The sequence below is a fragment of the Schistocerca cancellata genome, chromosome 3 (genome assembly GCF_023864275.1).
Source record: "Schistocerca cancellata isolate TAMUIC-IGC-003103 chromosome 3, iqSchCanc2.1, whole genome shotgun sequence".
NCBI classification, from domain to species: Eukaryota; Metazoa; Arthropoda; class Insecta; order Orthoptera; family Acrididae; genus Schistocerca; species Schistocerca cancellata.
In genome coordinates, this window is record NC_064628.1 from 884287437 (window position 1) to 884299525 (window position 12089).

General features: G+C 38.6%; 1 protein-coding gene across 7 annotated transcripts in view; it reads right to left on the bottom strand.

Annotated features, from left to right (window-relative positions):
- LOC126175951 (cyclin-dependent kinase 11B) overlaps positions 1-12089 on the bottom strand; it is a 134632-nt gene that overhangs the window by 37588 nt on the left and 84955 nt on the right. For 4 of the 7 annotated variants that reach the window (XR_007535627.1, XM_049923036.1, XM_049923032.1 and 1 more), the window contains one exon: positions 4368-4610. Coding sequence is in view for 6 of the 7 variants with exons in the window: in XM_049923036.1 (XP_049778993.1) it covers positions 4368-4610 (243 nt within the window). In the remaining variant the exon portion in view is untranslated. The remainder of the gene's footprint in view (positions 1-4367; positions 4611-12089) is intronic. The other 3 variants (XM_049923037.1, XM_049923034.1, XM_049923035.1) reach the window with 2 other exon arrangements.

Here is a 12089-nt window from a genome sequence, read left to right on the forward strand (position 1 = left end):
ATGAATTTAATCCCCAAATTTAAACAACAATGACTTAACTGTCAAATTTCAAATTAGCAATGAGTGACACAGAGGTGTACAAATTCTCCCTCCAGCTTGCCTGCTCATATCTCCACCGCAACCATTAAAGCACCTCAACCTGTCACAACGGAGACATGAGTACATCTGCATTGAAGCACAACAGGCCAACTTGGGTTTCTGCAAGCCTGGCAAGCTTCACAGACCCATTCAGCCAGCTGCAACTGACAACAGGTTGCGCTATAAGTCCAATGTGCCTAGTCGGGTATATGTTTGCGTAGGTAGTTTCACTGCAGCTCTTTTATCATAACTGTGGAAGCATCAAAATGAAGAAACTAAACTTAAGGGGCATTGAGAAGAAATCAAGATTTCAGGAATATATACCAGTCATGAAACAGAATGCATGTGTTTAAGAAGTTACTTAACACGTATCCAGGAACCTCGAATATGTAATTTTGTAAATTTGTCCAGCAATTCCTCACTACATAAGTACTTTGAAAGAGGAAAAAGACTTAGTGGTTGACAAGCGTGTGGAAATGTGTGCTAAGGATTTGATGTTATTTAGCAGCATATAGGCTTTGTAAATGTAGGGCAAACGTTGACTGAAACAGGAAGAAAATATGGCACAGTGGATATTAAAAACCAAGTTCTGGTGGTGTGTAACATAGTGTGAAGAAAGCTTAGTATGAAAGAAAAGTTTCTTCTTTCAGACATATACTTTCTGATTAACATAGTATGAAAAATGAGCTTCATGATATCTAAAATTCATTTGGGGAATGAGACTGAACTATTGTGGGCACTCAGAATGGATTAGTGAACCCACAATACACATCATGGAAAGAGTAATTAAAATTGGTAAAACTAGGGTAACATTCGACTGAAACACACTAAGGTACGCAGAATCAAACAATGGAAAATCCAGGATGGAATGTAACTATATTAGAGAAGGAAAGTTGCTACTCATCATATAGCGGAGATGCTGAGTTGCGATAGGCATAACAAAAAGATTCACACAATTACAGCTTTCGGCTATCAAGGCCTTTGTCAGCAACACACACACACACACACACACACACACACACACACACACACACACACACACACACACACACCGGCCACCACCCCTGCCCCCGCGCACGCAAACGCAACTGCAACCAGTGTGGTTTCAGTTATGTGAGACTGCAGATGTGTGTGCAGTTGCGTTTGCGTAGTGTGTGTGTGTGTGTGTGAGAGAGAGAGAGAGAAAGAAGAGAGAGAGAGAGAGAGAGAGAGAGAGAGAGAGAGATTGCGCACGCGCGCTTGTGTGTCTATTGCTGACAAAGGCCTTAATGGCTGAAAGCTATTATTGTGTGAATCTTTTGGTTGTGCCTATCGTGACTCAGCATCTCCGCTATATGGTGAGTAGCAACTTTCCTTCTCTAATAAGGTTCGTAGAAACTAGACTTCCAAAATCTTACTTTAGTTTCCATTGCAGTGTAATAGACATCTTCAGGTTGTTAGTTGTAAAGGATCTCAACTTTCAGATATGCTTCTAATTAATACAAAAACAGGTATCAAGAGGTCACCTGATGATGATTTGATTTGAGAATAGTGAGTACTAGCTGAAAGAGGGTGCACCGTTCATATTGAAATAAATAAATAAGTAAGCCCAAAATACACCAATTCTTCACTTACTACTTGTTCTTCAAATTCTTTAAGAACACTTTTGTGAAACTGTTTCTATCTATATTCAAGCATCTGCCTGGTCAGGTTTTTCAGCATTTCTGAGATGCTATCCCATGGGTCAAACAAATCTGTGCTACCATTCTTTGTATCCATTCAATGTTTCTTGTTAGACTTATTTAATGAGTCCTACACACTAAAGGAATTTCTAGGATGGGGCACGCAAATGTTTTATAAGCAATCTCTTAAGTAGACTGGCTGCATTTTCCTATTATCCTACAAAGGAGCGAAGTCTGCTACCTTGTTTACCAGCGACTGAGCATATGTGGTCAACCCATTTCATATCCTCAAAACTGTTATACCAACATATTTGCTGAGGTTGACCGATTGCAAGCATTGGGTATGATGTTTGTGTGTTTTGTGAGGTGTTCAATTTCTGAACATTTAAAACAAGTTGCAATCATTGGACCACTCTGACAGCTTATCAAGATTTGACTAGATATCCGCTAACTTTTCTCAGATGTTACTTAATTGTACACAACAACATGATCTGTGAGAAGTCTGAGGTTACTAATAATATTTTCTCCCATGTCATTAATATACAACATGATCAGTAGGGGTCCGAACATACTTCCCTGTGCCATGCCTGAAGGAATTTCAACAGTTTTCTATGGCTCTTAATCCAATATAATGTGTTGTGTCCTCCCTGCCAAAAAAACTTTTGTTAATATGTGTTGGAGTGATACCAAGTGAAATGCTTTTCAGAAGTCAGGAATAACTACGTCAACATGATTACCTTGGACCATGGCTTTCAGAACCAAAAAAATGTGAATTCAATTTTGCATGATCAATGTTTTTAAATCAATGCTGGCTGGAATGATGGAAATAATTTTGTTTGCAATACCTCATTACAGCTGAGCTCATAATATGTTCTCAGAGCCTGTAACAGATGGATGTTGATTGTATGGTACAGTAGTGCATCACTACTGCTAACCTCCTTCTAGGTAGGTGTGACCATTGCTTTCTTCCAACCAATGGGCACAATATTTTGTTCAAGAAGTCTATGGGATACTTTAGCTGAAAGGGAGTCTAACTCAGGTGCAAATTGCTTATGCAATCTGATATAGTTTCCATCAGACTCTGCGGCCATTTCTAGTTTAAGTGGTTTCAGTGACATAAATATCTATAACACTAATCCTCACAGTGAAGTGAGAATTAGAATGGAGCAATACTACTGGAAGTTCCTTTGTAAAGGAACTTTTGAAACAGAGTTCAGTATTTCTGATTTTGCTTCCCTACCCTCAATTTCAGTTTCTGTACTACTGACAGCGCTTACAAGGACCAGGATTTCTGTGAGTCTTATGAGAGGTCCAAATATGTTTCATTTTGAGTCTATCTATAGGCCTACGCATTGTTTTACATCCATTTTTCGGTAACCACTGTTTCTTGAGATGATTCTTTATAGACTGTATTCCATGGAGGGTCTTTTCCATTGTGAATTGTTCTACTATATACATATCTATCCAGTACTTGGTAAACTACTTCTATAAACTTCAACCACAATGTCTCTATGTGCTTACGGCCAGAGCTAAACATTTTGAGTTCTTCCTTGATATGACACTACCACTACCGTATCTAGTTTACTGAACTTTTAAATCTTTCTACTTGTTTTCGAAGCCTTTGTAATTTTGTAATCATTGTTACTAAAACTGCATCGTGATTACAGAGGCTAATTTTAATATAGGAATCTTCAACAAGATGATCATCTATTTGTTGCAGTTAAAACTAATATATTTCTGTCATGAGTGTGCTTCCAAACAATCTGTTCTAGGTAGCTGTCAGAGAAAGTATTTAGTGATTTCTTGTTCTCCCCAAGTTATGTTACTGTTTCAAAGACAGCTTTGATGTCAACAGTGTATGCAGCTCTGTTTTCTGAAACTATCACAAGTACATCCAAAACAATGTATGATAAATGATGATGAAGACAATGTTTTTGTACTGAGAGGTGCAATTTGCTAACAACAATTTTGAGTTTTTGATACAATAAAATTTGTAAACTATGAAAGAAATGTATGTTCAATCATGCAATAAGTTTATACTGAGAAATATCCCCATTATCTATGATCAGTTAAGAAAAAAAACATAAAATAGTTTGCAAATGCAGAACATGCTATCTACATCAAATCAATAGTCATTTAACTGCATCAGGAAGTTGAATAAATTATTAAATTGTGAAACACGAAGTGATTAATAAAAAACTATACAGAAATTCTGCCATTCAAATTTTCATAACACAGTGGCAGCACCACAGATACAGTAATTAATTATCTACTTCCTAACTTTATAATTAGCATCATCTACGAACATCATTAACCGTCTCTGTACTGACTGACCAAGTGCAACAGGCATGGAACACCATCCCACAAACTGACATCTGGCACCTGTACAATGCAATACATGCATGTTTGTATGCTTGCATTGATATTCTGGCAGTTACTCCGATTACTAATGTACCAGAATTTTGCATATGCAATGGCTTATCTCACACTTACACTAACCTGTGGCCTTGCAGTGTCTTTACATATACTACCTAAACAAATTTATTACCAAAATTTCATCACTCTACATTAATTATTTTTTGATGTTGCTATTTTTTTCCATCAATATATTTACTAAGTGATACAAACCTGCTCCATCTTCATCAGACCCAGAACTGGTTTCACTGTCTTCCTCCTCCTCCTCCTCATCATCTTCTTCTTCTTCTACATCACTTGAAGCTTCCTCACCTCCACTCGACACTTCTTCTACTACTATATCACCTTCTCCTGCGGAAACATTTGCACCTGAGTTTGTCTCCATTCTTTCTTCTTGTGAACCATCTGAATCATCTGACAGAGTAACCACCATAAGTTCATCTTTACCAAGTACATCTGCGAAATGAGAGCTAATGAAGGACAAGATTTAAAATATTTTAATATAATGTCACACAAAAACATTGAGAAGACAGCAATGCATTTCTACAGACATTGCACACTAAGCAATACACCTAAAAAAATGCAAAAATGGTTAATTAGGCGACCAACTTTATACTGATTTAGGTAGTGAGAAACAGACCACCAATTGTAATCTGTCGTACAATGTTAAATATTATTTTACCACTAAAGAACAGTTTGCTATTAAGCATAGTATGCATCAGATACCTGTTAAATCATTTTGCACAGCTAAAAATATTGTTTCTGTGTGGATCCAGAGCCTCTAAATATTTTACAAATGCAAATATGGTCCACTGTAGGCTGTATATTAACATTTTTTTATTTAATCTATATGATTAATTTGTTTCAACTTTGACCATTTTCAAGCATACAAGTTTTTCAAGCACATCACGTTTTACAATGTGAAAGTAACGGACTAATCTTGCAAATATATGGCCACACACCATAATCCCTAAATACATGTGGACAGAGTCCAGATCATAATACTATACTATCATGTCACACAACACTAACTGTATTATGATCTGGACTCTGTCCTCATGTATTTATGGATTATTGCACGTGACCATATATGTGCAAGATGAATGTGTTACCCATACAATGTAAAATGTGATGTATGTAAGTTGATGTCATGCAAGTGCTTGAAAATGATGCAAAGTCAAAATAAGCTAATTGCACATATTAAATACAGAACATCTACATCTACATCTACATCTACATCCATACTCCGCAAGCCACCTGACGGTGTGTGGCGGAGGGTACCTTCAGTACCTCTATCGGTTTTCCCTTCTATTCCAGTCTCGTATTGTTCGTGGAAAGAAGGATTGTCGGTATGCCTCTGTGTGGGCTCTAATCTCTCTGATTTTATCCTCATGGTCTCTTCGCGAGATATATGTAGGAGGGAGCAATATACTGCTTGACTCTTCGGTGAAGGTATGTTCTCGAAACTTCAATAAAAGCCCGTACCGAGCTACTGAGCGTCTCTCCTGCAGAGTCTTCCACTGGAGTTTATCTATCATCTCCGTAACGCTTTCGCGATTACTAAATGATCCTGTAACGAAGCGCGCTGCTCTCCGTTGGATCTTCTCTATCTCTTCTATCAACCCTATCTGGTACGGATCCCACACTGCTGAGCAGTATTCAAGCAGTGGGCGAACAAGCGTACTGTAACCTACTTCCTTTGTTTTCGGATTGCATTTCCTTAGGATTCTTCCAATGAATCTCAGTCTGGCATCTGCTTTACCGACAATCAACATTATATGATCATTCCATTTTAAATCACTCCTAATGCGTACTCCCAGAAAATTTATGGTATTAACTGCTTCCAGTTGCTGACCTGCTATTTTGTAGCTAAATGATAAAGGATCTATCTTTCTGTATATTCGCAGCACATTACACTTGTCTACATTGAGATTCAATTGCCATTCCCTGCACCATGCGTCAATTCGCTGCAGATCCTCCTGCATTTCAGTACAATTTTCCATTGTTACAACCTCTCGGTACACCACAGCATCATCTGCAAAAAGCCTCAGTGAACTTCCGATGTCATCCACCAGGTCATTTATGTATATTGTGAATAGCAACGGTCCTGTGACACTCCCCTGCGGCACACCTGAAATCACTCTTACTTCGGAAGACTTCTCTCCATTGAGAATAACATGCTGCGTTCTGTTATCTAGGAACTCCTCAATCCAATCACACAATTGGTCTGATAGTCCATATGCTCTTACTTTGTTCATTAAACGACTGTGGGGAACTGTATCGAACGCCTTGCGGAAGTCAAGAAACACGGCATCTACCTGTGAACCCGTGTCTATGGCCCTCTGAGTCTCGTGGACGAATAGTGCGAGCTGGGTTTCACATGACCGTCTTTTTCGAAACCCATGCTGATTCCTACAGAGTAGATTTCTAGTCTCCAGAAAAGTCATTATACTCGAACACAATACGTGTTCCAAAATTCTGCAACTGATCGACGTTAGAGATATAGGTCTATAGTTCTGCACATCTGTTCGACGTCCCTTCTTGAAAACGGGGATGACCTGTGCCCTTTTCCAATCCTTTGGAACGCTACGCTCTTCTAGAGACCTACGGTACACCGCTGCAAGAAGGGGGGCAAGTTCCTTCGCGTACTCTGTGTAAAATTGAACTGGTATCCCATCAGGTCCAGAGGCCTTTCCTCTTTTGAGCGATTTTAATTGTTTCTCTATCCCTCTGTCGTCTATTTCGATATCTACCATTTTGTCATCTGTGCGACAATCTAGAGATGGAACTACAGTGCAATCTTCCTCTGTGAAACAACTTTGGAAAAAGACATTTAGTATTTCGGCCTTTTTCTGTCATCCTCTGTTTCAGTACCATTTTGGTCACAGAGTGTCTGGACATTTTGTTTTGATCCACCTACCGCTTAACCTTAATAGATTGCCCACAACGGACCATATTTTAATTTGTAAATTTCTCTAGTTCACCGAGTAATTCCTATAGCAACTTGGTGCAACATAATGCTGTATTTGTAACCCAAGACAAATCATGCATTCAGATAATCAAAATGAAACATTTTATGATTTTTCCTTCTTCTGCATGAACAAAAATGCATGCTGTTGAATCATAAGAAGAATTAAAGACTGTTTTTCACTGAATAAGAAGAAGAAGGAGGAGGAGGAGGAGGAGGAGGAGGAGGAGGAGGAGGACTGGTAGTGCAAACATTTCTCCCACAACTAGTTTGTATTTTTCATTAAACAGTACCTCTGATTTTATGCTCATACGCAACACAAGAACTTTACAATGACTGTGGTATGTATTTACAAGGACACTTCAATTTTTGGCAGTTTTGTGACAAAGTATACGTCTGAACTGTTCGAAGATGTCCTACTTTTATGAAATGTCACAAATTATCTTAACCCAGGTGTCATGGAGAAGAGCTTCAGAGTTGTATAACAGTCTAAACAAATATTTAGCAGTTAGTAATTTTTGTAGTTAAAGAATATTAAATTAACAATATGCACAAATGTTACTGCATTTACATTTTGAACTAAGGTGCCCAAATAGTAAGTTTGTATGACTGACTGTTAATTCTACAATTCACCGTACAAGATTAGTTCTTCCTCGTCTTGTTTGCCAGCCTAGATTGAAATGTGGCACTCTCAGTACCTTTCAAAACTTTCTTAACCAACTAGCACTGAAAAATCTCTAAATATCAAACATGCTATTACATACAACCACTTTTCTTATATCACACCTCACAAATTTCAAAATTAAGTCACAAATATATTCACAACAGCAAGATATTGTTGCTGGTGGTACATATAGTTGCGCAGTCACAAGAGAATGCTACATGGCCCCTTCATACCTTTTACTATGGGAAAAAAATCTTCCAACTATGTTTCACATATGAAAACTTTTTTAGAAGAGTAAATTCATGTTAAAAGTCTAAGATCTCAGAAAATTAACCAAGAATAAACAAAGTATTACAACATCAAACTGTCTATCTAAAACGAAAAAGATACAAAGAATAGAAAACAAATTTATTAATGAGCATTATTTTTTAAAACTTCAATGCACTTATCCAATGGTCACTTACATGTACATCTTTGGATTTTATCTGCCGAATCTTCTGAGAAGTTACATGTTGTCCCTATTACCGTGCATATCAAGAGAAACATTTTTAACTTGAAAGATTTAAAATGAAACTAAAATGAGGGAAAGAAATATTTGACAGACATACAAACATTTGTGAAACTTGAGCTTCTCCTTGAGTACTGAATGTTAAAATAACTTACAAGAACGCAGCCAAGTAACATCCTTCATCCTTGACAGCCAGCGATATTTTGACAGGTGAATATCCCACCATTTTCAAGGCACAAATGCATGAGATATTGCTGTGCATGGCAATTTAAGACATTGGTGGGCAGTGCTGTTCTAATATTGAAACCAAAAGGAAGTGTATGCAGAAAAACAACTTGCACTGCCAAATAACCAAAGACGACCAATGTCAGGCTAACTGAAAATGAAATGTTAATCAGCAACAGGTGGGTAAGTACTGCTAACTCCACCTCAACTATAAATACGAGGAGGGGGGGGGGGGGCAAGAGTAATAGAAATTGGGCTGCGGTGGGGAGGGAGAGTGGGGGAACCCAATGTTTGTCCAGGTGTCTGTTATGGTCATGCCACCTGAGTCAGTGTGCGAAGTTGTGTCGCTGTGAGTGCAAGAGAGTTTTTTTTAGGAAAACAACTTTTTTCCATTTCGGTGAAAACGTGATGGCAGATTGTCGAGAGCAACGTGCAGCTGTGAAATTTTGTTTCCTGGTGGGGAAATCGGCTGCAGAAACTATTGTAATGCTTAAGACTGCTTATGGGAATGCTGCCCTAAGTACAACCACAGTCTACCAGTGGTTTTCATGTTTTAAAAATATACAAATGTCAATTGGAGACCAACCCCATTCAGAACGCTCTTCAACATCAAGAAGTGGTGAAAATGTCAACAAAATCAATGCCCTTGTTCGTGAAGACCGTTGCCAAACCACTTATCAACTCTGCGAGATGTCTGGAATATCATAGAGTTCAATTCAGAGAATTTTATCCAAAGATTTGCACATGGGAACAGTTACAGTCAAATTTGTCCCTTGCCTTCTCAGAGACGGGCAAAGGGAGCTTCGACTTCAGGCATGTTTCGAGCTTCAAAATATGCTGAAGAAGGACCCTGAATTTTTTTTCCAAGGTGGTTACTGGTGACGAATTGTGGTGCTATGGATATGATCCTGAAACAAAGCAGCATTCAAGCCAGTGGAAGACAAGTGGCTCTCCTCGTCCCAAAATAGCTCACCAAGTGATATGAAACATTGAAGAGGTGTTGTGCATGCGAATTTAGTTCCCTGGGTCAGACCGTCAACCAGGAGTTCTACTTGGAGGTTTTAAAAGGACTGAGGAAGAGTATCTGGAAGAAAAAGGCAGATCTTTGGAACACACACGACTGGTTCTCCCATAAGGACAATGCGATGGCCCACACCGTCCTCTCCATAAAACAATTTTTAACACCGATTGTCCACCCCCTTCACTCACTGGATCTAGTCCCAGTGATTTCTTTTTATTCCCCAGACTCAAAAGGGACATGAAAGGAAAGCATTTTGCCACTGTGGAGGATGTAAAGCAAAAAACGCTGTAAGGCATAAAGTGCATACTGATAAGTGAATTTAAAAACTGTTTCGACAATGGAGGGATCATTTGAAGATGTGCGTTGTGGTCAATGAAGAATACTTTGAATGTGATCAAAATTTGGTGTAAAAATGAGGTTATGACAGATCTCCCCCCCCCCCATTTTTTTAAATTCCCCCTCATATTTGTTGTCAAGGATATTGGCTGCATTACCATAAGTTATTTGAACACTGAATACATGCCATGAGAAGCTTGAGTTCACATTGCTTACCTCTGCACGAGGAAATTTATCATCACTTGCAGAAGTTACACAAGCAAAGCTTTGCAGTATAAGTGTGAGACTGCAATGCGCACTTTCATTTTTGTTATAGTGTCAAGACCATAATACTGTTTTACCACAGTAAAATTTTTTACATTAATTCTCCTCTCCAGCTGACAACCACATCAAGGAATACGTCAGTTTCGTTCTTGCTCATGAGATGATCCGTTATACTCACAGATAGGTGGATTTAATTTCTAACGAGTTATTTCAGCTTCATTTGAGGATTGCTTGAACAATATTGGCATTTTCTTGGGATTGGCTAGACACTGCTTCCCGGCTCCAGCATCACTGGGAACCTTACATCTCAACTTTCATTGATGAATTTCATCAAGAAATCTTTTGGTAATGTAGCTTGATCTGTCCTAGGGACAACAGATACTTGCCAGTAATGATTTTGTAAGGAGAGAAGCATGTCATGTGTTGATGATGACACATTTGCCCAAAACGTGATATTACAGCAGCAGACAGACCCGCTGTGTGTTCCCTCAGGCAAATCCTGACATTGTTATCTTATTTGATGGCATGGGAAATGCAATACTTATGTTGGGATAAGTGGGGTTATGTTCAGATGATACAATGTTAAACTATCTGATCCAGCATTTAGCAGATTCAGTGTTGACATGACGAAAGGGCTGCAGAGGCAGACTAACATCCTCCCTGAAAAGAAGTTTCTCTTCAGAGAATATATCAGGAGCCTTAATTCTTATTATGTTGTCACCACCTAAATTATACAGCCTTTCAAAGATACACAAGGAAGGGATTTCTCTTAGGCCGATAGTCAGTAACACAGGTGCTCCAAGAAATTATGTAGCAAGATACCTTGTTACACTGTTGACAACTGGTAGGTTAGTGTCCACATCACATTAGGAATTTGGCAGATTTTGTAAGTAAATTAGGGAGACTGCCCACATGTGTCCTTGACATTCTAATAAATTCTGATGTGGCCTCTCCCTTCACTCACATTCCTCTGTCAGATTCGTTATGGTTAATTGAGGCCGAGCTTGGTCTTGAACTAACCAAGTATCAAAATATGTTGACTTCCACTTCGGTTTTATTCAGTGACCAGTGCTAACAGCAGACAGATGGAGAGCCATGTTACCTACTGTTGCCAATATTTTTATGGAAGGTTTGAGGAATGTGTCTGGCAGTTGAATGTGTTGAAACCTGCCTGTTATTTGACCTCATGGCAGTGAGAATTTTCATACCTTTTTCAAATATCTCAGTTAAAGCCACTAAAATATTCATTTTGCTATGGAATTGGGAAAGGATGGATGCCTTCCCATCCCTGAAGTGGTGGTCATTGGAATATGCTGTTTATAAGAAGCCAATCAATCTGCACTGATACATATTTTCAGGCTCATAGTTGTCACAATCCATGCCAGCAAGAAGGGGTAGTCCCTGTCTCAATTCACAAGGCGCATGTTATCTAAAAGTCAGAAAGTTTGTCAGTCGAATTAGGCCAACAGAGGTTACTTTTCACCAGAATGAGTGCAGTGAGAGATACATTAAATTCGCATTGCGCTAGTGACCAACTGTGAACTAAGCAAGTGATGAGAATAATGACATGATGCCCAAGTTTTTAGCATTTTTGCCTTACACAGGTAGTATCTGCAAACGATTGTTATATTCTGAAGTAACACAATGTGTTTTTGACCACTGTCTAATAATAACATCCATAGGGTCCTGTAATAAGTTAGCTTATTTTGCGTAAGGTGGTTGTCAAACATTGATCTCACCTGCAGTTGTTGCACTTTATCTAGTAAGACATCTTTTTAACGAATCTATAGGTCAAAATAGTTTTTTCCCTAAATGGAAGTTTAGCTCCATTATGCTGACAAAGTGACCAAATATTGGAATTTGGAGGTTTTTAGACCGTATCACCACCGCACAGGACTTTGCGCCACATACTCTCATTAATTCATTAAGTATTTGTTTTAAAGTCTCAT